This window comes from Aedes aegypti, chromosome 2 (genome assembly GCF_002204515.2).
Source record: "Aedes aegypti strain LVP_AGWG chromosome 2, AaegL5.0 Primary Assembly, whole genome shotgun sequence".
Classification (NCBI taxonomy): Eukaryota; Metazoa; Arthropoda; class Insecta; order Diptera; family Culicidae; genus Aedes; species Aedes aegypti.
The window spans coordinates 176419068-176445232 of NC_035108.1; the positions used below are offsets into that span (position 1 = coordinate 176419068).

The 26165-nt window shown below is 35.4% G+C and overlaps 1 protein-coding gene across 1 annotated transcript in view; it reads left to right on the forward strand.

Annotated features, from left to right (window-relative positions):
* The window catches only part of LOC5566023, a 345245-nt gene that overhangs the window by 60796 nt on the left and 258284 nt on the right, over positions 1 to 26165 (forward strand). Inside the window, exon 2 of the mRNA XM_021843239.1 lies at positions 23027 to 23660. Within this exon, the coding sequence (XP_021698931.1) occupies positions 23206 to 23660 (455 nt within the window). The 5' untranslated portion in view covers positions 23027 to 23205. The remainder of the gene's footprint in view (positions 1 to 23026; positions 23661 to 26165) is intronic.

The window sequence follows — 26165 nt, forward strand, 5'->3', positions numbered from 1 at the left end:
TATGATCTAGAGTGCGATATGGCATCACTGCTGTTGGTTGTCAAATCAAAGTGATGTTGATAGCTCGTAAGCGATATTGATAGTTTTAGTCCATCAGCTTATATGACTGATATTGTGCAACTCTGGCCCCAGTTTTTCACTGCTCATCATAAGTTCGATGTCTCTGAAGATGTTAGAAAGCAGAAGATGTCAAAGTTTGCCAAAACATATATGAGGAAGCAAGCAATTTGCTCGTATGGAAAGAGGAGCATCCCCTTCATGCCAACTGGAACGGTTAATGGGTAGGTGTACCTAAAGGAATGCCTCCAAAGCGTCTACTTCCTCTTCTGAGGTCACTCAATGATCCTACGATTTTCTGGCCGGATTTGGACTCGTCCCATTACTCGAAAGAGGTTTTGGAGTGGTACAAGGCTAAGAAGGTAAATTTAGTGCCGAAGCATCTCAACCCCTCGATAGCACGAATTAATTCGATAATAGCAATGTACGCTGAAAAAGTGTTCATCACTCGCCCTCGCAAGAGCAAGCGATGCGATCCATCAAACACTAGTAAACAATCGTGGCACTTTTTCACTACGACGCGAACGACGCGCAATATGTTTGATCCTGCCCTCGTCGCCCGCCCCGCAGGAGCAAGCGTCAAGGTCGAAGGATCAAACACTACTCAGTTAGGGAGGTTTTTAGTTACATAACATAAAGCCAGTGCAAATGCGATCCAAAAGACTATCAACTTTTACTATGGTTCTCTAACTCGATAACGAGATACGAAATACCGAGTAAGAGAGAGTTGACTGTAGTCGAAATTCATGAATATAGAAAACAAAGAGTCCGCAACCAAGCATATCCATGAGTAAGCTCTGTTATATGGCAACGCTTATTCGTAATTAAAGCTCACGACCTAGGCAATTTATAAACATTCAAATGGACATAGCACCATTCTACGCAAAATGTTGCATTAGCAAATATTGCCAACAGATAGTGATTCGGAAAAGGTCACCGGGAAAAACATTTTCCGATGACTTTTTCCACGGCGAACGATGATATTGGCAATATTCAATTGTCAAAGTCACGTGATATACATGACATTTTACAGCCCTGATTTCAACATCGTTTGGAGAGTAATACAAATTGAAATCTTCTAGGAATGATTCCATGAGCTGAGCAATTTTACCCCATTTTACAGCCATATTACAATGCGCACTGTTGTGCCATGTTTCCCTACTTGGGAACATCTGCACCATGCCACTGTGAAACTTGAAATATTAAACGCACAGTTTTAAGGAAAGAACGCCGACCGTTGTCCAATGCGTATTGCCTTAAACTTAATGTGTAAAGTAATGGCCAGTATAATTGCTTGCATATTTATCTGCAGAGGAGGCGACATTTGCTCGAAAAAATAGAGGTTGAAGTAAGTACATTCATGCTGTCCATAGATTCAATGGGCAGTGCATATGCCATATGTATATGGAATTTATGATGCACTCAGGGACTAAATCCGTTGATGACAAATCGCGTTGTAGTGGTTCGACTCATTGAGTGGGGTGAATCGGTCTCGTTTGCCTGTAAATTCAAAGGTGTAACGTTACGCAGCGGGACGAAGCAAAATGCCGGTAGATGATAAATGTCGTTTTAGATCGTAATTCTAGTTCAATAACATTTTTGATTGCATACTTCAGATAGTATGCTATTTCTGTACAATCAAATGGTCAGATATACAAGATGCTCGAAATACCACCTTTTAAAATTTATGCTTAAAAGTAAAAGAATACATTTTGAAAATTGTAAAGTTTCATATTTGTGGTTTTCATAGATTGTACAGAAGAACATTGATTTGGCAAGCGTGGGGCAGAACCGAGGATGGAGAGATGCGACCATGAACCGAGTATTGTGGCGTGAAATTGTTGATTCAGTGTTATCTGTCTAGATGTTAACTAAATAAATGAAAATGAAAAATAACAGAAGAACATTGTGCTTCAACATTATACATTTTTTTCAATTCTACAGTCAACTCTTTCTTACTTGGTACTCCGTTTTTCGATAACGAGTATGAGAACCGTAGTAAAAGTTGGGTTTCAAGGCCAACTTGAGGGTTTCTTGCTACTTTCGAGACTAAAATCCACGAAAAATACGAAATTCAGTTAATTCATCACAGGCAGTGTTGCCACATTTTTTCCGATTCTCATCTGTGTTTTCGACTGAAAAAATCTTATTTATCTTAAGTCAATCTCTAAAAATCTTGGTAAAAATCTGTGTCGCAAAAATACCCAAATTTTTATTTTTTAGATCAAAAAGAATTTTTGCAAACGTATTTTGACTGTTTTTGGCATGTCAACAGTTTTTAATTTGAACTTATTTTTCTAAAAGTAAGTTAAAGGTACATAATAAATTCTAAAATACTAAAATATTTAAGTTTTTGAGAAAAACTAAACAGAGATAAGGCATTTCTGGTTTATATCTTCCAAAATAGTGTCCTAAACTCGTGAAATATCCTAAAATCTTAAAAATCTGTGATCTGTGATCACAGATATCTGTAGGCAAGAACAGGAAAAAATCTGTGTAATTACAGATAAATCTGTGTACCGTCAATGGGGGTGACAATGGGTCTAGGGGGTGAGATTGGGTCAAAACGGAAAAATTTGATTTATGAAATATTTCAGCTAATAACGCTGATTTTACTAAAATAACAATTCATATGTTAGGGAACATATTATTACATGCAATTCATCACAATATACATTTTTAGAAATAGTAGTTTTTGTTTACCATATAAATACACTTGTATGTTGAAACTAGATAAAATTTACAACATTAAATTAAATTAAATTAAAAGGTCGGACATCGTCCCGTAGATGGGCAACATCGAGCCCGAAACCGGTCGACATAAAAAGGTAATTTTTAATATCCTTTTTATTTGTAAGAACAACAAGTGTTGTGTTCCGTCTCGCGTCGCGTTTTAATGTGATCTTATTAAATTTCTTCTGTACAAAGTATCACGCATGTACTTTAATCTCTATCGTTATATTAGTAGAATACTGAAAGTCTTTTCATGACACTTCACACGTATTTTGCGGAATCTATTTGATTTTTCCACAAAAATTTCATTTTTTTCGTTACGGTGTCTAAAACATCGAAAATGGGGGTGAGATTGGGTCAAGCAAGAACGATAGTAAATGAAATTGCAAGTCCACTTTTTTACATTTTACGGTGCCGGGTGTTCTCTTTTTTCATTAAGATGTGTTTATTCTTTCTAAATACAGCATCTCTGAAACATCAAATAAGTCTACTTGAGTATTCCGTGCATTGAATAACAATGCAACGCATTTCGACATCTTCTCAAACCAGCAACTGTGTTTCGTGCCCAGCAACATCGGAAAATTTTATCAAATGGATTTTTTTAAATTTATTTATTTAGCAGTGTTTTCATATTATAGAAACATCTCACGGAAGTACAAATGAGTTGGATCGCTGAAATACCGGGATTATGACGTCAACATCTGCCTGAAATGTATTGTTCGTGTAATGTCGCATCGAAATTTAACTATTTGCAAAGGTTTAAAATAATCACTGTTTCAGTACACCTTTGGGGAAACTGAATAGGCTTTATGGCGATGGGAATGAGACTTTGAAGACAATTTGAGGAAAAAAAAAACAGGAAAGTTTATGTAAACTTGACGATAAATGTTGGGCTCACATATTTTTTCTCACAGCTCTTCAATTGTTTGGTATAATCGTTCTTTTAAGTGGGTTTATCATGCCTGTGAAACATCTTAAATATCTTTTCGTCTTGTTTGCATCGTATTTCATCAATATTGTTCAGCTGTTTGCAATCATATTCTCAAAAACAAGTTATATCCATTACAGTGACCCAATGTCACCCCCTTTATGGGATGAGATTGGGTCATTTTTCATTCACTTGTGGTGCCGCTGTGAATAAATATTTTTCTTTAATTTTTTGAATAGTTGTTAATGTACCATCAAAGTACATACACACCAAATTTAAAGTTTATTGGAGTTAAATTGCAATAGTTATTCAACAAATAAATCGTACATATCCCTTTTTGACGCATTCTCACCCCCATCGACGGTATATGGCATCACTGATCACAGGCATTGTTTTTGCATTACTTCTTATGCATCTTTTGACCTCTAATTCCCACGTAACCTTCCATCTGTTCTATACAACAGATGTTAGAGTACAATAATGAACTAATTTTGACCATTATTCACATTGCGTAATCATGCTAATTCTGAGCACTATCCGAATGGATCGGCAACCAAGCAAAAATCGGGTAAAAGTCAGAAGTGCTAATACATTGACCTCGGGATTGTGAAATGATACCGATCTCTAAAAAGAATCCCATTTACGCACCGCAGCTCCATAATTCATTTTCCCAGCAGGTTTGCCCAATTACGCGCGGGTTTCGATTGTACCAACCAATAAGCAACACACTAGTTTGCCGGCAGCAACGCACAGAGGTCCAGTTTTTCAAAATACTGTCAATTTTCAAGTTCTAATTCTTCTTACCTTAGATTATGTAAACATAAGGTGAAGATGAATCGAAGCCAAAGCTCAAATATTCAAGAGCACGGATCTGGAGAACCAAACATCCGTTTGAGTTGAAAACCTAATCGATTGGTCACCACCAGCTAGTGATCAATCGATTAGGTTTTCAGCTTAAACGGATATTTGGTTCTCCAGATCCGTGCTCTTAAAAATTTGAAGATTGGCTTCGATTCATCATCACCATAAGCTTTGTTTTTAAAAAACTTAAGAGTCTCAAATTTTATGAAAACAGCATTTTTTGTTGAAATTTGATCTACCAAAGAAAAGTGACTTTGCTTAAAATAAGGTGATTAAAAATTGTAAAACATTGAAAACGCGAAATTTTTGTCATGATTTATCAAATCTGAACCACTGTGCATCGGCCACATTAGCTCTGTTGTTCTTCCCATTCAATCAGCCACCGCTGAATGCTTGATTCTATGCATAAGGCAGTCAATGGTTCAATCAGGTTGATCGATCGATTCAACAGAGGCTGAGTGCTTTTCGTTCGTTTTGTCTATGTTTCATTGTGGACTCTATCCGATGCAGTCAGTGTATTCCATGCTCTCGGGGTTATTCTGACCTGAATAGTGCTGATGAAGAGATGTAAATTGATTTCCAGATCCATCGATTAGCACTCGAACATATGTTTAAACAGATGGAGGAATGTGCAAGGTATCTCTAACATTGTTTCAATATATTTCGGGCTTTTAGATTAAGGTCAATATCAACGTCTGCTGAGTGTAGCACATATCTTACTTTCACTAAACTACCCGACTAGAGGCTTGTAACAAAAGTATAATAAAATTTTATCAGAATATGATATGCATATCATATTATGATATAATTTTGTTAGGCTCCGTTATCCATAGAACATAATAAAACAGAAATATAACATAATGTGTTTTGTTTCCCTATAAGATATTTTTTTGTTCATTTTTAACAACTTTATAACAAAATAAATAGATAGTTGTGCATTTCAATAATATACAATATTATCGTATATCGAACAGTATTATAATTTTGATACTTTGTATCAAACATTATAACTTAGTTTGATATGTTTTTGATAGAATTAAAACACATTTTGTTTTGTTTATGTTACTATTCATACACTTTTTGTTATAATTTTAGTTATTTTAACAACATCCTGCATCAAGTTTGTAACAACCTATGTTCGAAAAAAAATTATAACATAATAACATATGCTGATATAATTTTGTTATGTACCCTTAGTCGGGTAGCCATAAACACACCCTGATTGCATACCCGAAGATTTTTTTTTTCTGCTTCTGAGGTAAGCTTAATCCAATAAGGCCTGTTGAGATCACGAAGGCATTCACCGGTTGGATGTGTGGTAATACACGAATTTGGGGTTACTGAAATTTCGCAATCATTTGGATCAGGTTTCAATAGCGTTGTCGCGACAGGTAGCACAGACCCAGACAGGCCTATATTGCACTCTGATCGATCAAAGACCCCGATTGAACGATGTTGTGGCTGAAATATGAGTCATCGATGGCAGGCTATAGAACTATGTGTGAACAATTATGTGCTATGATTTGTCTTGAGATTATGGCTTTGTATTAATTGTGGCAGCTTTTTATATAAAAGCAAAATACAAAAGTTTGACAACAGATTCAAATGTTGTTGTACATCACTATTTTGACTTATGAGCAAGAGCTTTTAGTCATCCCTATGTGATATGTCGAGTATATTATTCATCATTTATTTCATCTTTATTTCAAATAAATTAATAATCGAACTCAAATAAATTCAATCACATCCACAATGTTCCGCTCTAAACGTCGTCGGATTCGATCGACGAAAATGTCAAGAAATTCGTGTCGATTAGCAACAAATCAACAACATCTCTCTTAGCAAGACGCACTGGCCGAGAATCAGACGCGATTCTTACACGCTAAACCAGAGTTCAGATCCCGGTTAAACTTTTAGGGTCAGTGTTCTCTTCCCGAGCAAAGTTGAATAGCAAAATGATAATACATCTTGTTCCCTGGTTATCATCATTTGATAACTGATTTTGTTATCATCTTGGCTGAGTAAACAGCCAACATAACAAAAATGAGATCTTAAACTTGTTTGTCGAATAACAAAGTAATATCAAAATATATTATCACTGAATTCAAGTTGATAACTAAATTTGCATTATCATATTTTTTGAATTTTATGGTCATAAATCACGAAAAAATATTAAGAGATGAATGTTTTGAATTAAACTAACGTTTCAAAAAATTTTGCCAAATTTTGTATGACGAAAAGTCAACTTTTTTTATTACCACACGGTTTATAAATATGATATGGGAAAGATGTGTGATAACATATTTTGTTATCAATCTGTTATCAAAAATGTTTGTAACAGATACAATGATATCAAATTTTGTTATCATTTGGTTATCATTGATAACAGAATATCAAAATGATAACAGTGATAATGAAAATTGCTATCATTTTGATATCATCCAGTTATTCGACTTTGCTCGGGTTGGTAGACAGTCCCCTATAGTCGCATTGGTGGCTTTTTACGGTCGTTTTGCTAAAAATCGTTGCAAAATGTTTTTTATATAAAGGTCAGGAGCTATTTATTGATAGACAATTTAATTTTGTTCGAAAAATGAACGAAATAAATAGTTTTGCTTAAAAATTTAGGCTCTTTTGCACCTATAGTAAACCTATTGCTTATATAGTAGCACTACTAACCAAAATAATTGATGAATTAAGAACCTTTTACATAAATCGCAAGCTTCTGATTCACACTTTAAAGGAAAAATATGCTAGTGCTAGTGCTACTTTAGGAACAGAAACTAGAAATAGTGCTATTATATGCAATTGTGTTCCTATAGTAGTACAAGCGATAATAAATACTAAAATATGAGGTTTAGGTGTTTTCCACAAAATCAAGATAAAAAGCTTTCAGGTGGTGTAAAAATAGTGCCGCTGTCTTTCTGATTTCATACGCCTATTTGTTCTTAGCTATGCAGGTATTGGTAAACCGACCCCACATAGCCAAAATGTCGTGATATTAACCATATGTTTATATGTAGGTTGATCAGGAGAATATTGAACACACGGGGCAAAATGGACACCCACTTATTCTCCTAAAACATGCATAATTTATAAAAAAATATACACTGTATGAAATCTGTAATGCATATGAACTCTCACATTTATGATCTTGTCCTGAAAGCTATTGTTAACTGAGTGTTTTTGAGCAAATGAGTTGACCAAGATAAAAACTATCATCACTGAGCGATACATGAGGATCTTCTCTTCATCTTTTTAATCTTTTCGAATAACGTGTAAATCCATCCGTTTGCTCAGATACATCAAGCTACACAGTTGGTTACCAATTGTTTTCAGGGCGAGATCATAAGTTATGCGAGAACTGTTTGACGGCATAAAAGTTTATCATTTGCTTCAATTGTCCTCTGAAATTTGACTTTAATATTTTCTCAACTTCAAATTTTAGGTTTATAACCAAGGCGATTGAAGATTCTTATTTCAAGCAAAGTAACTAACCTAGAGAAGTTAATTTTGGTAATGAATACATGGAAAGCTCTATTACATATCAGAGCATTTGACACTTATCAATATTAAAGTTATCATGAAATTCCACGAAAGTGTTCATTTTTCCCCGATATCTTCTTATTAGCCTGGTTTTCGACTCAGTTTTCTTTCTCATTTTTCTGACACTTAAAATAATTTTTCACAAAATAAATGAATGCAAATCGTCGTACTAATTACGAACTTGAAAACCAAAGTGGGGCAAACGTTTGTTTTCAAGATTTCTAGCTTAACTCAAAGCAAATGCTTTTAATGTTATGGTGGTTCGAATGCTTTGTAAGTAAGGGAATTTCACTCATAATATCATAGAAATCTATTGAGATTTGGGAATGTTATTGCGATTTATTGCATTACATAAAACAAAATTAAAATAAAATATTAGTTGATTTTTATGTAAGGGCTCAGCTAGATGGGTGGGTGTCAAAAATTGCAATTTTTGACATTATGGAATTTGTGAATGGGGCTAAAAGGGCTCTGGCACAAAAGCATCGATATTTTTCAGTCAGTGAGCTTTTGCTTCAAACTTGATTCGAACTTTTGCCTCAATGATGGGGCAAACGTTCGTTTAAGACACTAAATTTTAAATTGTGCAATAATTAAAAAAATGGGCAAAAATTTTGACACAATCATTAAAATTGTAACTCTTTTACATGTTTTCGAAACGTCTGAGTAGAATCTCAATAGAGAACTTTTTCCTCTATTGAAATTGTAGCCAGATTTTAGTGTTTTTTTTAACTCTGTACCAGCTATAAACTTATGTTGGCAAAAAATACACTAAAAATTTTCATCAAAAATATTGCCCAAAAAAGGGTTAATGGTAATTTACCCAAAAACAGAACTTTTTCTCGAAACTAATTGAAAAATATCAAATTTATGCATAATATGTGGATATGAGACAATTTTCATTTTTTCCAGCGAGATAATATATGGCCCGTACTTTTGTCCCGCTGAGTAGAACTTTTGTCCCACTATGGGCCAAAGTTGCTTTCCATTTATTGATGCAAAAACTAATACAACACAAAGCATCCTTATGGTAGGCCTAGAACTGCCGTTGCGTATAAAATCTTATGAGATTGTATTATTATTTTATTCCATGCAATGGAAATCTAGCTGAAAATTACAAATTACACGTCAAAAAACAACAAATAGCAATTACTTTTCCCAACATTTAATCGATTTTTTAATAATTGTAGTGAAAGTCTCTTACTTGAATAACTTTCGAACAACCATGACATGGATAACATTTAATTTAAATTGAGCTTGGAATTTTGAAAAGAAATTCTTGCTTTATTGGAACTTTCGTCCCACTTTACTCTAATGATTTGAACCCACTTCATTTTTGCTGGAAATTTGCGATTTTGTTATATTTTTACACAATCCTCTGTGTCCATCTGACAGAACACTAGTTATTATACTTCTGATGAAGTTCTGAGAAGTATCTGGTGAAAATCCTGGTTGTCATGGACATAATTTTCAAACATCTTATCCGGTGTACTGATGGAATCCCTGATCACGTAACCCTGATCGTGAATCCTGAGCAGAATGTTTTACACTTACTGGCAATCTGTTTATTTCATGTCGTCAATCATAAGTAGACCTTGTAGAATCAATTGACTTAGCAAAAATTATGGAATAAGTTGGCTGAATTCTGAATAGCTTAGCATAGCATAGACTGACTGTACATGCCATTGGTTGCTATTCCGTGATTGATCGAAAGTGTAAGAATTGCACTTCGATCCAATTGAATAAGGTATGGGACTTTCCGCTTATTCTCGTGCACTTTGGCAGCTCTCATATGATTGATTAACAACGACGCCGGTCAAGTCCATACAGTCAGTTGGGTTGGGGTAAGCATGTTAATGTGTAATGATTGTTGCTGCTAGAGACCAAGAATAAAATTATATAAACAGAAATAAGGGTTTATGCCGACACTTGTAGTAACGAACCATCTATAGTGTTATCATAAGCATGAAACGAGCTCACCAGTTGGTAATTCATCCTCGATCGATCACGAACATTTTTTCTCACGCGCACAACATGAAAACCGAAAAAAACGAGCATTCACTCCGGTGGTGACAAAAAAGAAACCGCTGGCTTGGACTTTCCGAAGCGCACTCTCATTTAAATTATGGAACAAAAATAACTAACTAAATAAAACATCCGATGGAAAACCCTTAAATAATCTTGGAAGATTCGTTTTAAATATATATTTTCAGCAACCTCCAAGCCTTCAATTTTTCTGGGACAAATAACTGAGAATTCCATTGATATATTCAAGTGTTGATTTCAATTGAAAAATTAGTCGAATGCTCTTAGAAATGTTCAAAATACAGTGAAACCGCCATGAGTTGTTGTTTCATGACTCGATATCGACTCATGGAATCAAACTAGAATCAAAATGTCATGGTTACGATGATGGTTCCATGAAACAGCATTCCAAAGCATTTCTGCTCCATGATTCGATATTTTCATGAGTCGATGGTCCCTTCAATATCGACTCATGAATGTTTCACTATAATAAATAATGCAACAATGTCCAGATCTCTTTAGGAATACCAGAAACATTTGCTGACACTTCATTTTTGCTTAATACATTTCACTAAAATTCAACATGAAGATGTTTTCCTAATTACATCTGGTAGTTTGTAGATGTATGTTTCTTGCCATACAAACATTTATATATTTTGATTATTTTTCAAAAAACCTTTTTAGAAACATAATTTTAAGACAGTTCTATTCAACAAAAAAATATGCGAGAGTTGAGTTAACAATTTAATGTTTTACAATTTTTTTTTATACTTAAGCTTTCTTGAAAAAAAAAACGAAGATAAGGGTTGACTTTGATTAAGAGATAATTTAAAAATGCCGTTCTTTATTTTGGGAGGGTGTTTTACGAAATTGTGACATGTATTGCGTCGCACTTGCGATGTATATTGCGAGATATTAGGTATTGGAAAAAGCGTGATAGAGGGGAAAGGGGGAGGCTGAATATCTCTAAAAACGATGGACGTCGTATTTGAATCATCCCTAAAGGGAGCTTAAATGGTACTTCACCAAGAGTGACATGAGACAATGCTACGGCCCTGTTCTTAATAAGGAATCAAATCTCTAACACAGAATACCTAGATATAATAAATGAATGTAATGTTTGGATTGGTATTAAAAAGCATTTAAAAAAATGCTACGGCAGTGAGTATATAAAACATGAAAATGCTTTTCAATGGAATCGACTAAAAGATAAGAGTATGTGGTGTTTGGTCCTTTGATTGCATCGCTTGCCTCTGTGGGGGCGAGTGATGCAATAAGAATTAATCGAGGTTAGTATATTGTGGTTTGTCTGCCACTTCATCATTTTCGTGGGTTCGTTCCGGTTGAAGTGTTCGTTCTTGTTTAATATTACTATTTTCAGTATTTTCATTCTACAAAAATGTATACAAATTCATTTTAAATATTTTGTTACTTCTTAGATCTATTTCATATAGTCAAAATATCAAAACAAACATAATTTTGTCATAAATATTTTAGGTTTAGCGTCTTCAGAAAAAAAAAATGTCGAAAGGCTAAAACAAAGAATGCAATCATCAATTTCAAATTTGCTCATGCTCAATGCTGGTTTTGCGTTGATGTTGTCTTGCTAAACATTTGAAACAATTTCTGATCCCATATGATGTCAATCAGGTCTGGCGCTTCAAACGAACCGATCCAACAGCAACAGTTATACTGAACTTGGTTGGTTGGTCTCTACTTCCCTTCCCGGCCGGCGTCATTGTGTCACGTTTAGACGATTTGGAGAGTGATTAAAATTAAGGCTTTGCCAGGGGCAACAAACAACCGTAACGCAGCACATGTTGGGTTCATACCCGAGCAGAAGAAAATTGCTACATAATACCAAACTAAGGTATTCTATACCAGATATCTTGCGATACTCACCACCTCAGTCATAAGGGAATGAGCCCTGCATAAGAGGCACAAAATCTCAAATAATATTGCATGCATATTCTCCAAACACTAAACTGATATTGGATCAAGTATTGCAATACCTAACTAATACATGATGCATTTTCATATAGACGTAGTTTCTTTTTTAATACAATTCCAACACCTCAAGGTCAATTGTTCTCTAATTCCTAAATGAGGTATTTTTAAATGTTTTAAACACTATTTTCAATACCATAATATCAAATCACTAAGTGTACAATACCTGGATTACTGAACAATATTTTGTTCAGGCATACAGTCAACTCTTCGTAACTTGATACTAAAGGGACTATCGAGTTACAGAACATAAGAACTGCGATCCAAGGGACCATCTAGATAGCCATGAAAACCAATTTTATTATGGATCTCTATCATGATATCGAGAAACGAAATATCGAGTAAGGGAGAATTGACTGTAATACCAAAACATGGTATGCACAGATAGGTACGAGTTATTCGTTCCTGCTCGGGTAATCATGCTGCTGTCGAAGGCAGCCAGCCTGCCATGCATCTAAAATAGGAGCTCTCTATCGAAGCGCAGTGAGCAGCCAAGAAGGTAAAAGGTGGAGTGCGTCTGGATTATCTACTACAGTTCTCTTGCTTCGGGCAAGGTCTTTGCATTTGTTGCACCATACGAAAGCCACAACAACAAAAATCAGAGTACCTTCGCCTGGCTGATGGGTATAGCTGCAGATACATTTGTTTAGCCTACATTTTGTTTTTATTGTATCAACTCTTTCATACTCAATTAACTGTTGTCGAGCATCTAGCAGGTGAAGTTCAAACAAGTTTACATGTGGGGTGGTGCGATTTCGAATAAGCGTTTTTTTTTCACTGACATGCAACATAGCGGACAGTGAACTTGGAATTTTATAAAGTTTCAGGTTGTCTGGTATGAAGAATCAAGAATTTTGGAACAGAACAACACATTTGAAAATAACAGCGTTTTCCCAGCTACGAATTAAGAAAGTTTATAATCGTTTTAACGTGACTATTTTGATAATACACTCCCGTGCAAACGTTTGGGTTTACCTCCTCAAAAACATACAAAAGTATTTTGTCCTTATCTCTGTGATTACACATCCAATTGGAACTCTCTTTGGCGCATTTGAAAGGCAACAAGATTATCTTATTTTGAAACAAACATTTTTCGAAATTTGTTTTCTACATTTTTACCTGAAGTTATGACATCAAAAAATACACTTGACAAACATGGATGATTTTCTCAGCCATGAACCTTTTTTATATTCTTTGAAGAGCACTTCCGAAAATTTGGCGAAACATCCAAAACCTATTTAATATTAATAAAATAGTCATTCAAGTCAATGTGCAAAAGTTTGGGTTCACCCCTTAGTATGACGTATGTATCGTGCAAAAGTTAAGGTTCACAAGGTTCACCTATGACGCATGCTAATCATTTTTGTCAATGTCACTGTTCTTTTTCGATCAACATAATTTTCAAGCATGTTCTACAATGTTCTAGTTAACCCAAACCACTCTGGCCAACAGAAAAAAAAAAACAAAATTTTCTTTTAATAAGGGGATAGAGACATTTAACATATTTATTACATTTGGCTTGAATGCCCTCAATGTGATTTTTGAAAGTTAAATTCTTACCCAGACAACCAAAATGTACGCATAACAAAATCACCTGGAGGCTTTGTACGTGCAAAACTTTACTTATAAGATGTCGCGAAAAGGCCTTCTACGTACAAAAGTGGAGGCGATATGCGTGCATATATTATGTGATGATTAATAACATACAATGCGAGTGTATAAATATTCTTCCGAACTAACCTGTTATCTTATGCGACTTACTTTGTACAAGTGTACGGGACGAAACAAAATGTACAAATAAACTCAGAAAAAAAGTGTTTTATGCGAGGAAACTCATCAATTTGCCGAGTTTATCCACGGTGCTTTGCGGGTTTGATGTTATTAGTATGAATAAACGAGTTTTAACGTGAACTTTCATGCGATTTCTGGTTGTCTGGGTATCTAGCATGAGCCCTAGATACTTAACTTCATCTGACCAATTTATTGGAACCCCTTTCATCGTGACAATATGTCTACTTGAAGGTTTCAAATAAAGAGTTTTTGGTTTATGTGGGAATATTATTAGTTGAGTTTGGAAGCATTAGGAGAAATCTTCCATTTTTCCAAGTATGAGGAAAAAATATCCAATCTTTTTTGCAATCGACTACAGATGACACGCAGGCTTCGTCCTTTGGCGGAGAGGCCTGTGTCATCCGCAAACAAAGATTTCTGACATTCCTGAGGTAACTCAGGTAAGTCAGATGTGAAAATATTGTATAATATTGGTCCCAAAATGCTGCCTTGAGGAACACCAGCTCTTACAGGAAGTCTTTCAGATCTGGAGTTCTGATAATTAACCTGAAGTGTACGATTTGACAGATAACTTTGAATTATTCTAACAATGTATGTTGGAAAATTAAAGTTTTTTTTTATTTCACGATCAAACCTTCATGCCAAACACTGTCGAATGCTTTTTCTATGTCTAGAAGAGCAAGACCAGTAGAATAGCCTTCAAGTTTGTTGGAACGGATCAAATTTGTTACACGTAAAAGTTGATCAACCACTGATGGCAAAAATTGATTTTTCGTTGATGTGGAGCATCATTATGTTCAAAATGACCTTTTCAAAAAGTTTACTGATGGAGGAAAGCAGACTGATTGGACGATAGCTAGAAGCTTATGCAGGATTTTTGTCTGGTTTTAAAATTGGAACAACCTTAGCATTTTTCCATGTGTCAGGAAAATATGGTAATTGAAAACATTTGTTGAATATATAACTAAAACTGATAAGCTACTTTCTGCAAGTTTCTTGATGAGGATGTAGAAAATTCCATCATCGCCAGGAGCTTTCATATTTTTGATTTTTTTTAAATAATAGTTCTCACTTCTTCCAAATCAGTCTCCCAGGCATTTTCGAAAACGTTCTCTTGATTTAGAATAATTTCGAAGTCCTGAGTAACTTGATTTTAAATTGGACTAGTAAGCCCTTAATTAAAATTGTGCGCGCTTTCAAACTGCATAGCAAGTTTTTGAGCTTCTTCGCAGTTATTTAATAATAAGGCTGATACAAATATTAAATTTCTTTTATGTCCGAGACCACTTGGAAGGTTCGAGGGGGGGGATAAAAATAAATAAGGAACAAAAAAATAAAAATGAAAAAAAGTTTTTTTTTTCGAATTTTTATTTTTAACGATAATTGTTAAACTTTTTCCAAACGTCCTCTGGATCATTATTTTACTTGTGTTTTACTTCAAAAATTGAAAAAAACGTAAATGATGCCAAAGAAATGACGAATCTTTTTTTTTCTCCCCTTCAAAATTTTCGGATTTTTGAAGGGGGGGGGGGGGTGACATAAAAGAAAATTAATATTTGTATCAGCCTAATTTGCTTTCCTCTTTCAATGCCGGTATTGGCTTCTGAGGTTTTTTTTTCAAAATTTTAGATAATTAGAGCCAGGGTCCTATTGAGAAATCTCATTTTCAAAATTTTTGCTTCTTAATTGTGCAAAACGTTTCTTGACATCTTTCTGCAAGTCCTGTCATATAATTTTCATAGCAGGATCGCGAGTGCGTTGAAATCGCCTTCTTCTCACGTTTTTAAGGCGGATCAAGAGTTTAAGATCATCGTCTATAATCACGGATTCAAATTTTACTTCACATTTTGGAATTGCAATGCTCCGGGCTTCAACAATGGAATTTGTTAAAGTTTCAAGAGCATTGTCAATATCAAGTTTAGTTTGTAAATGAAATATTAACATCAAGATTAGACCCAATATACGTTTCATATATATTCCAATCGGCTCGAAAATAATTTAAAGTGGAGCTGATAGGATTGAGAATCGCTTCATGGGATATTTGAAATGTAACAGGGACATGATCAGAATCAAAATCAGCATGAGTAACTAATTGGCTACAAAGATGACTAGAGTCGGTTAACATCAAGTCAATCGTAGATGGATTTCAAGAAGAGGAAAAACACTTAGGGCTATCAAAGTATTGAATTGAGAAATATCCTGAAGAGCACTCATCAAATAAAATTCTGCCGTTGGAATTACTTTAAGAATTATTCCATGACCGATGTTTGGCATTAAAGTCATCAATGACAAAAAAATTTGACTTAGTGCGAGTCAATTTTCGCAAGTCAGTTTGGAGCAAATTAACTTGCTGTTCAGAGCATTGAAATGGCAAACAGGCACTGCCTATTAGGCAGCTATGAAAGTATATTTACCAAGCTGTGTTTCAACAGAAACACCTAAAGTTTCAAAAACTTTGGTTTCAAATGACGAAAACAGTTGATGTTTTATACGCCTATGAATGATGATTGCAACTCCCCCGTAAGCCCCATCAAGTCGATCATTACGATAAACAAAAAAGTTAGGATCTCTTTTGAGTTTAGATCCAGGTTTCAAATACATTTCGGTAATATCTGCTATTTGCACGTTATTAACTGTAAGAAAATTAAACAGCTTGTGCTCTTTACCATTCAAAGAACGAGCATTCCAATTTAAAATATTTAAATTATAATTTGGTTCCATTAGAAAAACGTTATCCAATAACAATTTTATTCGCAAATTTTACACCAACTTTAACTGCTTCAGTCATAGTGGTGGCTTTGAACATTGCATCAATCATTAGATTCAATTGTTCAGTTAGAAAATTAAAATCAGAGGCAGACATATCACTTGAAGTGGGTACATTATCTGATGTTTTCCCATTAGAATTTTCGGTAGACGAAGAAGCGGAGTAGGAGTTACCTGTGGTGGTAGGGTTTATTCCCTTTGATTTGAAACAAGTAGAATGGGTACTCATAGAACGAATAGGGGAGGAGTTCAAATTACGTGCTACGGTATCGGCAAAGGATTTTCCTTGGGTAGATACATTCGAAATTGAAAGATTCGAACGGCTACCCGTCGGAATAAAATAAGTTTGTGAATGAGCATGACTATGATCTTCCTGATGGGTATGATTCATAATCAAGCGATCGTTAACTGAAAAATGAACATTGTTCGATACTCTACCAGGCAAATTTTGGAAACGACCGTTATCGTAACGGATATTATCTTTCATCTGCCTGGCACAAGCCTCAATGACTCTCCTTCGCGAAGGACAATCCCAAAAATTGGACTTATGATTGTTCCCGCAATTTGAGCATATAAACTTGGTGGTATCTTCCTTCACTGCACAGGCGTCCTTAGCGTGAGAACAACCTCCGCAAATCATGCATTTAGCATCCATGCGGAAATTTTTTGTACCATGACCCCACTTTTGGCACCGACGGCACTGAGTGGGGTTCTGCTAATTTCCTCCAGGTTTCTGGAAATGTTCCCACGTCACACGGACATCGAACATAAGTTTTGCTTTTTCTAAAGCTTTGATATTACTTAGTTCTTTTTTGTTAAAGTTAACTATATAATACTCTTAAGAAAACCCTTTCCGAACAATGCCAGATTGGGTTCTCTTTTAAATAATGATTACTTGGACTGGGGAAAATCCAAGTAAATCATTTATTCCATTTTTGATCTCTTCAGGTGACTTATAGTCACTTGAGAGACCTTTCAAGACGACTTTGAACAAACGTTCAGTTTTGTCGTTATAAGTAAAACAAATTGTGCCTCTCCTCTTCAAGATGTTTGAGAAGAAGTTCGCGATCTTTAAGAGTTTCCGGCAAAACGCGACAGTCTCCTTTCTTTGCGATTTGGAAGGAAACCTGGATTCCCCTAATGGAGTTCAAGATCTCCTGCCTAAATCCCCCAAATTCGGAACAACTGACCACGATGGGCTTCCTCACTTGAATCAAAGAGCCTGGGCTAGAGGCTGCTTCGATTTGGTGTTCGGAAAATTTGTCTAAAGCATCGAACAGATTGCTCATTTCGATACAATTATCAACATTATTCATTTCACCCTTGGAAGAAAGTTCGCATTCCGGAGAAACGTCCTTTCTACCATTCTTGCCACGTTTAGTGACAGTTTTAAATCCCACTTTTTTGGAAGGAAGTTTTGAATTCAGAGATTCACCCTTTCTTTTATTTGTAGTTGCAACCATGTTTAGAAAGAAGACTTGACCTCCTAAGAGGATTTTTTTCCCAAGACGGTGTCCAAGAAGGATTACTACCGCTAGCTTTCGCCAACGGGTCCAACGAAAAATCGAAGGCACGGGTCCAAACAAGGATCGTAAAGGGATGAATAGTAGATAATAGTACTGAAAAGTACTGTTTTAGTAGCAATGAAAAGTACCGTTTTTAATTTTAGCACTGAAAAGTACTGTTTTATTGCTTTAGGTAGTTTTTAAGAAAACTTCCAAGAGCAGAGAGAATTCGTGTACGCACAGCACGAAGGTACGATGCGCACTGGGCAAGCACAAATGTCATTTTCGTTACGTTGTGTTATAGGTAACAGTGTTAAAATTCGGCGTCATCATTTTCACGATCAGTTACAAAATTCTACACAAGGATAAAAACCTGTGAGATCTTTCCATGATGGATTGTCTAATTCTAGTTTCTCAATTTTTTCTCGCCTGGTTACATCACGCTCGATTTCAGCACGGTCTACATTTCGATTATATCACACCTAAGTGATTGTATGATTTTCATACATTTTGCATTGAACGATTACTTTTAAATAATCAATAATTTGCGGCTTGATCATTTTTTATAAGCTGTGTATTTTATACACTCGCTTTCTAGTTTGTTTGAGAGAAATTTTAATGAAAACCATATATTAAGAATCGGAATATGAGACAGAACGAACACAATTTTCGGCATTTGAATCAAAATGTTGTACTAAACTTTTACGTAAAAACACTAAACAAGTTTTAATGAACAATTTTACCAGCAAACTCAACAGCTAACTGTTAGATTTTGTGAAGAAATAAAAAATTTCACAAATATTTGCTAATTTATGCCTATGGATTCTGTTTTAACTCAAATGTTGCATTGCTTGTAAGCTTCAAAGGAAAAGTAAGAAAAAAAATTTCATCCCCTTTTACAAGATATTGTCGGACTTTTCACGGAACACGGTTAATTAATTTGCGCACACTATTTTTATCCATATTTTTGACAAGTTCATCCAATTTAGTTTACAGTTCTTTATGTTTTGACTGTACTTTCATTCGCTCTTAGCTTCCACTTGATAATAGCCCAAAATCTCTTGATTGGGCTAAATTGGGGTCAATTACGTGGGTATCACCTATCATGAAAAAATACTCGAATTCCGTCAACACTTGGTCAAACGGGTACGGAATTGTAGTGAAGTCTTTTGCGTGGGAGAAAATTTTTTCTTAGCTTCTAACGCGTAGGGTTGATTGCAGTTCGGTTTCTACAGGAATTTGGTTACATTTCTCTAATTTTGTTCCCTATTTGGTTGTCTGCAGACATGGTATGATCGGAGGCTTCAATATCCGAAGTCGAATCCATTGCACGGTACAGCACGGCAACACCGAACTTTTTGGCCAAATCTCGGTCTAAAATGTTTGGATTTAAATCAATGGTCCGACTTCAATCCACAGGATGACGGTATTCAGTACGAGCCACACAGTATTTATTGAAAAACCTATCACTTTTGCTATTTCTGTTCCTAATCAAGACTTTTGCGCGCAATTATTTTCCTTCTCTCTTCTTCCATGTTGAATTTCTTAGAAGTGCGTTCGAATTAATCATGTGTGCACATATGGACGATTAAGCTTCTAAATTGGTCCACTAGAGTCGTTGTAGGAACCAAAGATGTTTGTTCCAATTTTAAGTGGGCCACACTTTAAGTTATTTCAGCAATTACTATAAGAAATTCAAGAAATATTTTTAAATAAACTCCCGGAAGAAAAACTGTTAATTTTTTCAGGAAATTAGGAAGATTTATTTTTTAATAAATCTTTTTAGAATTTTGGATTTTAGGATTTGAAAGTGATCTGCCAGAAGCCTCTAGATTGCTGGAGTAGCTAGTACGGCGAAGGATTCCTGTGTGGTATTTATTTTTTCATTGCTGTTATAGTTCTTTTGTATTTCTCATTGATTATTCATATAAGGTCGAACTTTTGCCCCAGATTACTCTAATATGTGTAGCAATATTTGACTTTTTTTGAATTATATATCTTTTCTTACTGTTTAAAGAAGTGAACAAAGTAGACCTTAATTCTTGGAAGCATCAATCTAATCTTAAGGTTGTCAGATTTTCTAGATTTTTGCTCTTAAAGCTTAGATATTGGTTCCAAATATCTTTCTTTAGCTAACGGACAGGAAAGAGGCAATCAATATTTGAAGGTTCTGAAGAACTATGACACCGCCAACGAAGCAATTGTGTATTGGTCCTCTGATATGTGACAAAGCTATACAAACATATTTTTGCGTCTTCCTGCATGCTTGTCTTAACTCGAATGCTTTCAAACATTATTTCTACGGTTTTAAAACGATGTTTAAACTCTTAGTGGATTCTTCAGACCGCTTTGCTTTTAATCAGCAAAATATACTTGTCTTTACTTTAAACTTAATACAAACGCAACAATATATTCTGCTCAAAAACTTTTTTCAAAGTCGCTGTGCAAAAAGGTTGAAACTGCTTAATTTTCAAGTTATGTTATAAATTTAGAAACAACACAATGATTCATACTCAAATTTTATTTATGAATCAAACGACAAAACCAAAGGAGATGCTTTAAAGTACAGAATCATCACGTTTTTTCAGTTTGCAATCTCATTAACGTATACAGGAATCGACTGTGATAGAGGTTATGTTTCTATGGGTTTTCGGCTTTCAGTCTATAGGTCAGGCCCCAAGTAACCACGACTGTCACATTTTTCTCAGTTCCTCGAAATATAAATTTAGCTGATAAATTATTAAAACGGATATCGACACGACGCCTAATTATGTGATAAAAAGATTTGCGTTCTGAAGTGATTCTTTTGATTATTTGAAGAAATACGTAATAGTGGAAGTATTGGCTGGAAGAACAATTAAGGCATTCTGAAGTTAACTCGCAGCTGAACAGCTCTATGGATGTGGCAAGCAGAAGATGAACAGCTGCAGTTTTGGTGAGAAGTTTCCAATATGTACTTTTTTCAGCGCAGTGAACTAGTGCCATTCACAAACAGCGTGGAAGTCTCATTCTGCAGCGGAACGGTATATCTCGATTAACTCGTGAAAGGGTCTTGGAGGCCATTTGTAGTCAGGCATGTGATGGATAAATTTTAAGCGTAGCATGGTCACTCACATCAATAGACGATAAACGATGATTGTAGTCTAAATTGCAAATTTTGTAAAGAACATTTCATTACCTGAAAGGGGTTTTTTAAAATTTCATTTAATTTGAAAAATATATTTGTTTATTGTCAATTTCTAGTGCTTTAGATAAGAGAATGTGTAGTAAGTACTGTGGGTGATAATTTTTGTAATCATATGATATTCATTCGAATAATTGTTTTAAGAATGGAAAATTAAAGATTTGGAAACCCATTTTAAGAACTAAAAAATGCAGTTGTTCCTCTTTCTACATTCATTTGTTTTTAAGATATAAATTAAAGACCATTTGGAAAGGTTATTTTCTTTTCGTTTCAGAGAGCGAGTAACGGCGCTTAAGCCTAGGCTATCGAGCCAGGACATACGGGAGAAATACCTGTGTCCCATCCCAGGAAATGGACCATGCACAGCGATGGAGTGTGCATTAGAATTCTTAGACTCGCCACTCTCAACGTTCTTACCTATTCCCCTAAATGGAACGGTCGGTACGGTTGTCCCCGTTTCATCCTTTGCAAAATTTCGTTTATCATATTATTCATACGTGAATAATCTGATCGTCGTATTTTTGGAATTATCTTCAAAACCCAAGTCTGTACAGTGGGCCTGGCCATTTTAATATTTGTATCATATTATCGATAGGCTGCAAATATTAATGTTGACAAGAAAATACTGGAAGAAATTTCAGTATTTCCAGGATGCTATTCAATATTGGCTGTGCAAGCACTTAGAATAGAATAGAATGGGTCAAGTCCCAAGTAAACACTAGCCCGTTAATTCGCCTTTTTGGGCTTATTGGGCTGTTATGCGGCTAATTTAGGGCTTTTCCGCTCTATAATAGCTCTATATTAGCAAGGAGGGCGAAATAAAGTGCTAATTGGTTACTTGGGGTGTAGAACGGAAATCCGTTTATGATTCCTATAGACTGAAAACCGAAAACCCATAGAAACATAATCTCATTAACTTCCAAGCTTTTTATTTTTCAAATCTTTAAAAGACAGATCATACGGCGAAAATGTTATGTATGCGCTTTTCCAAACTTTTCCACTTTTGCTTGAAGTCTAAGTCTGAATCAAATCTGAAGAAACGCTTATTAAGGCTCAAGTTCCTTTAGAAATATGTAAAAAAAAAATCTTGATCAATCTTCGATGGAATTTTGATCGATTCCTGGTTCCTTGAGAGAATCTCTCCGAGAACCATATGCAGGATGTCCACATTAATTCTGGTGGTAAGCTGGAGGAATGCTTTTCCTATAATCGTCGGCAAATAAGATGGCTGCTAAGCAAATCGAGAAACATTTTACATCCCGTCCAAAACCTTTAACTGAACCCTTACCTAGTCAAGAAATTGAATTAGGCCGCATGTTGAACCGCCAACAATAATAATGGACATAGATTTACGTGCTTTATAATATTACGTTTTATGTAGAAGTTATGTTATAAAACTGACAGAACATGATTAAGAAGATGTCAACAGTTGTCAATTTGAAAGAAATTAGTAAATAATGTCTTTGAGTTCGTTCTGCCAACACCCATGATCTTCAAAGCTCAATACACTCCATTAGCCGGACCAAAACGTCGGTAATGATAAAAAATCAATAAATATTTGACTCTTTTTTTGTCTGAATTTCCAAAATAATAATCCCTTTAATCTATTTTGTCTTATTGCAGGATCACAAACAACACATAAAATTTGTATTTCATCAACTCCAGTACCATCCATCGGTGACGACTGATTCGTGACGCAATGTCCGATTCATCGATGAGCTCATTTCATCTTCGAAAGCGGAATCAGTCAACTCAACTCCAGTGTAGTTTTGTTCCTCGGAACCACAAACCCAACTAAAACAATGTCGGAATGGAGCGACCAGCGAACCTCGACGCAGAACTCCGACGACAATGGAAGGAATGCTCTGTCCGAGATCGATCTCAAGTCGACGGATCTGTCGACCAGTGATAACAATTCGTCGGTGAACTCCAGTAAGTTCCCCCTTCGACGTATCGGAGACCTCTTTCGAAGCAAGCTGCGTAGCTCGGGAAGCTATTCGATTCGGGCGCTCGAAGATAGTGTTCCGCAAGAGTGCAAGATAGCGGATAGTAACGTGCAGGATGTAGAAAAGGTAACAACTCCGACAAAGAATCCGGATCGTCCGGGGCCAGATGTGACGACGACGGCAGCCGTGGTCGTGAATGAGAAACCAACCCGCAACGGAAGTAGTATTGTGGGTGCAGCTAGTAGCGGTGGAACAGCTTTGAGAGCGCGGAGGATGTCCACTCTGAGTCGGACTATCCAGCGACAGAAAAGGTTAGTAGTGCATTACATTAAGAGCAGTATTATAAGTTTGAATTGAATCCATTCAAAATGTTCGATCTTCAAGTTGGGTAGATGGTTTGTACCTCTTTTTTGAAAATTCACCATAGTTACGTGAAATGATAAAACGTTTGAAGTTTTGAAAGATTTTCTTGAAAGAGTAATTTATAACAGAATGGAAGAAGAAATACGTTAAAGTATCTATTAAGAAATTCCTGGAGGATTCCGCCAATGACTTATAGAGAAATGTTTTGTTTAATTCTGAGAAATTTTCTGGGGAATCCTTGAAGTATTTTAATAAGAGATATGTGCTATGATTTTTAAAAAGCTGGTGAAGTGATTCATTGTGATCTCAAAAGAAAAACCTCTGGTTACCTGGAAAATTTTTGTCTAAGTAGTGTCGCAATTTGATGAAAGAATTTCTGAACGAGGTCATGATATCTTCATGAATTCAAATAAATAATTTGTTCAATTTCTAGCAGATTCTTGGAGGAAACTTTCTAACATCTCTTCACAGAATATATAAACATTTTAGAATAAATAGTATTTACTAAATACTGGATAGAACATTGGAGTTATTTTCCTCTGAAATATCCTTAGGTGGTTGTCGTATTCTCATAAATCAACTCTCCAGACTATTTTTAAATTGGTCTAGAATCGTTACCTAGTGGATAAAATGATTTATATCTGATTTTGTTCTCCCTTTTTGTCAACTGTAATAGAATGAAAAAGGGGTTTCCGTCTTTCATTGTGTTACATTTTATACATATGTTTAAGATAACCATACTCAACTAAATCACTTAAAAATGGTTGGACGAAACGCATTTCCATCTACTCGAGTTGAATAAATACGAATCATCCCATGGATGGGAATCGAAATTCCTGGAGCATTTATTTCACTTCAATTCATATATTTTGTGCTCCACATTGTAAACAGGTATTTATCACTAGGTCGTTCTCTCCGAATGTGGATCATTATGCAATTCGACAAAAGCCTGCGGCACAGCACTCGTGCTATGGATGTGAAACTTGCAGTCATGGCGATTGAAAAGATAAAGCTCTGTATTTCCCCCTCAACCCTCACCACTGTGTTGAGGTATAACTTTCAATACCATGTCTGAGGGATAATCAATTAAGACTTTGATTGAAAAAGGAGAACATGAAAATATACACACAAAAAACGTTGAACAAAGTAAAACATCCATTTCATGCTACCGACTGCTAGTTACACACGAGGCGCCACTATGATACTGGTGCAACCAGTGGCAGTAGTCGTGCGGAATTTGACTGTTGAAATGACCAAAAGTCAATTAATTTTATATAACATAACGCAAAGTTCATTAACGCAATAACGAAAGCGAAAGGTTTTGTTCTGTGTTGATTCTTCGAATTCGTTCGCGTCGAATTCGGATGGGTGATGTCTTAAGTAGTGCGTGTAGATTGAATTACGAGCCACCGGCATTGGCGTACGAAGAGAGGGGCCCGGGCGCCAAGCCCATCCCAAAGTTTTTTTTAATAATGTGAATACAAAAAAATATAGGGCAAGTATTCAACATCAGTAGATATATGTTAGCCAACATTAAGTGTAATTTTGCCTAAAGATTGTGTAGTTACCAAGATGTAGATGAGATGGAGATGTAGATGTAGATGAGCTTACATTTCCCATGAATATCCCATTAATCACAAATAGGACCCATAACGCGGGTAGATAAACTTTTCGTGGTGCGTTATGGGGTAAAGATCTACCGGTGAACCCTAGTCCTGACTGCTTCAAACGAAGAGAACAGGATATTATAGTAATCAAAAGAATATTTTTTAGTTCATGTTACATTTTTAAATCTTGTTGAAAGTGAAGTCTCGGTTTTCCCAGTTGCCGAGAATGATCTTGAGACAAGGAAAAAAATGAGTCGAATATCACAATTTGTTTTCTAATCTTTTATTTATTTAGTTCCCTAGGTTGAAGGAGTAAGGACTAGGATTCTGATGCATGAACAATATCGGTGTAATTTCTTGGCTTTATCAAGGGCTCAGATTTTGACTGATAAAGGGGCGTGCCACATTCTTCAAAGGGTATAAATAGAGGAACCTTTAAATTGGAATCCTTTCCTGCGATCAAGTTAGAAATTACTACTGTAAGAAAACCGAATACTTTATTACTTTTCAATAGTGATAAGGTTACACGACATGCTCTAAACAAAGGACACGGGATATACTACAATAGATCAAATATTGGTCACAGTGGTTTATGTTCTGAACGGAACTGGATTTCATTGAATCTCAAAAATATATCTTTTGGCACATTTTCCCAGAAATTTCTATAAAACCACTAGAAAAAGTCTTCAAAAGTAAGTAGTTCAGGGAAATCTACCATTTATTCTATCACATTTTCTTCTAGGAATCCCACCACATACTTCTCAAAGTATTCTACCAAAAACATTACAATTAGATATCTCTGTATTCTTTTGTATATTTTTCGCAAATTTAAAAGCAGGTGTATAA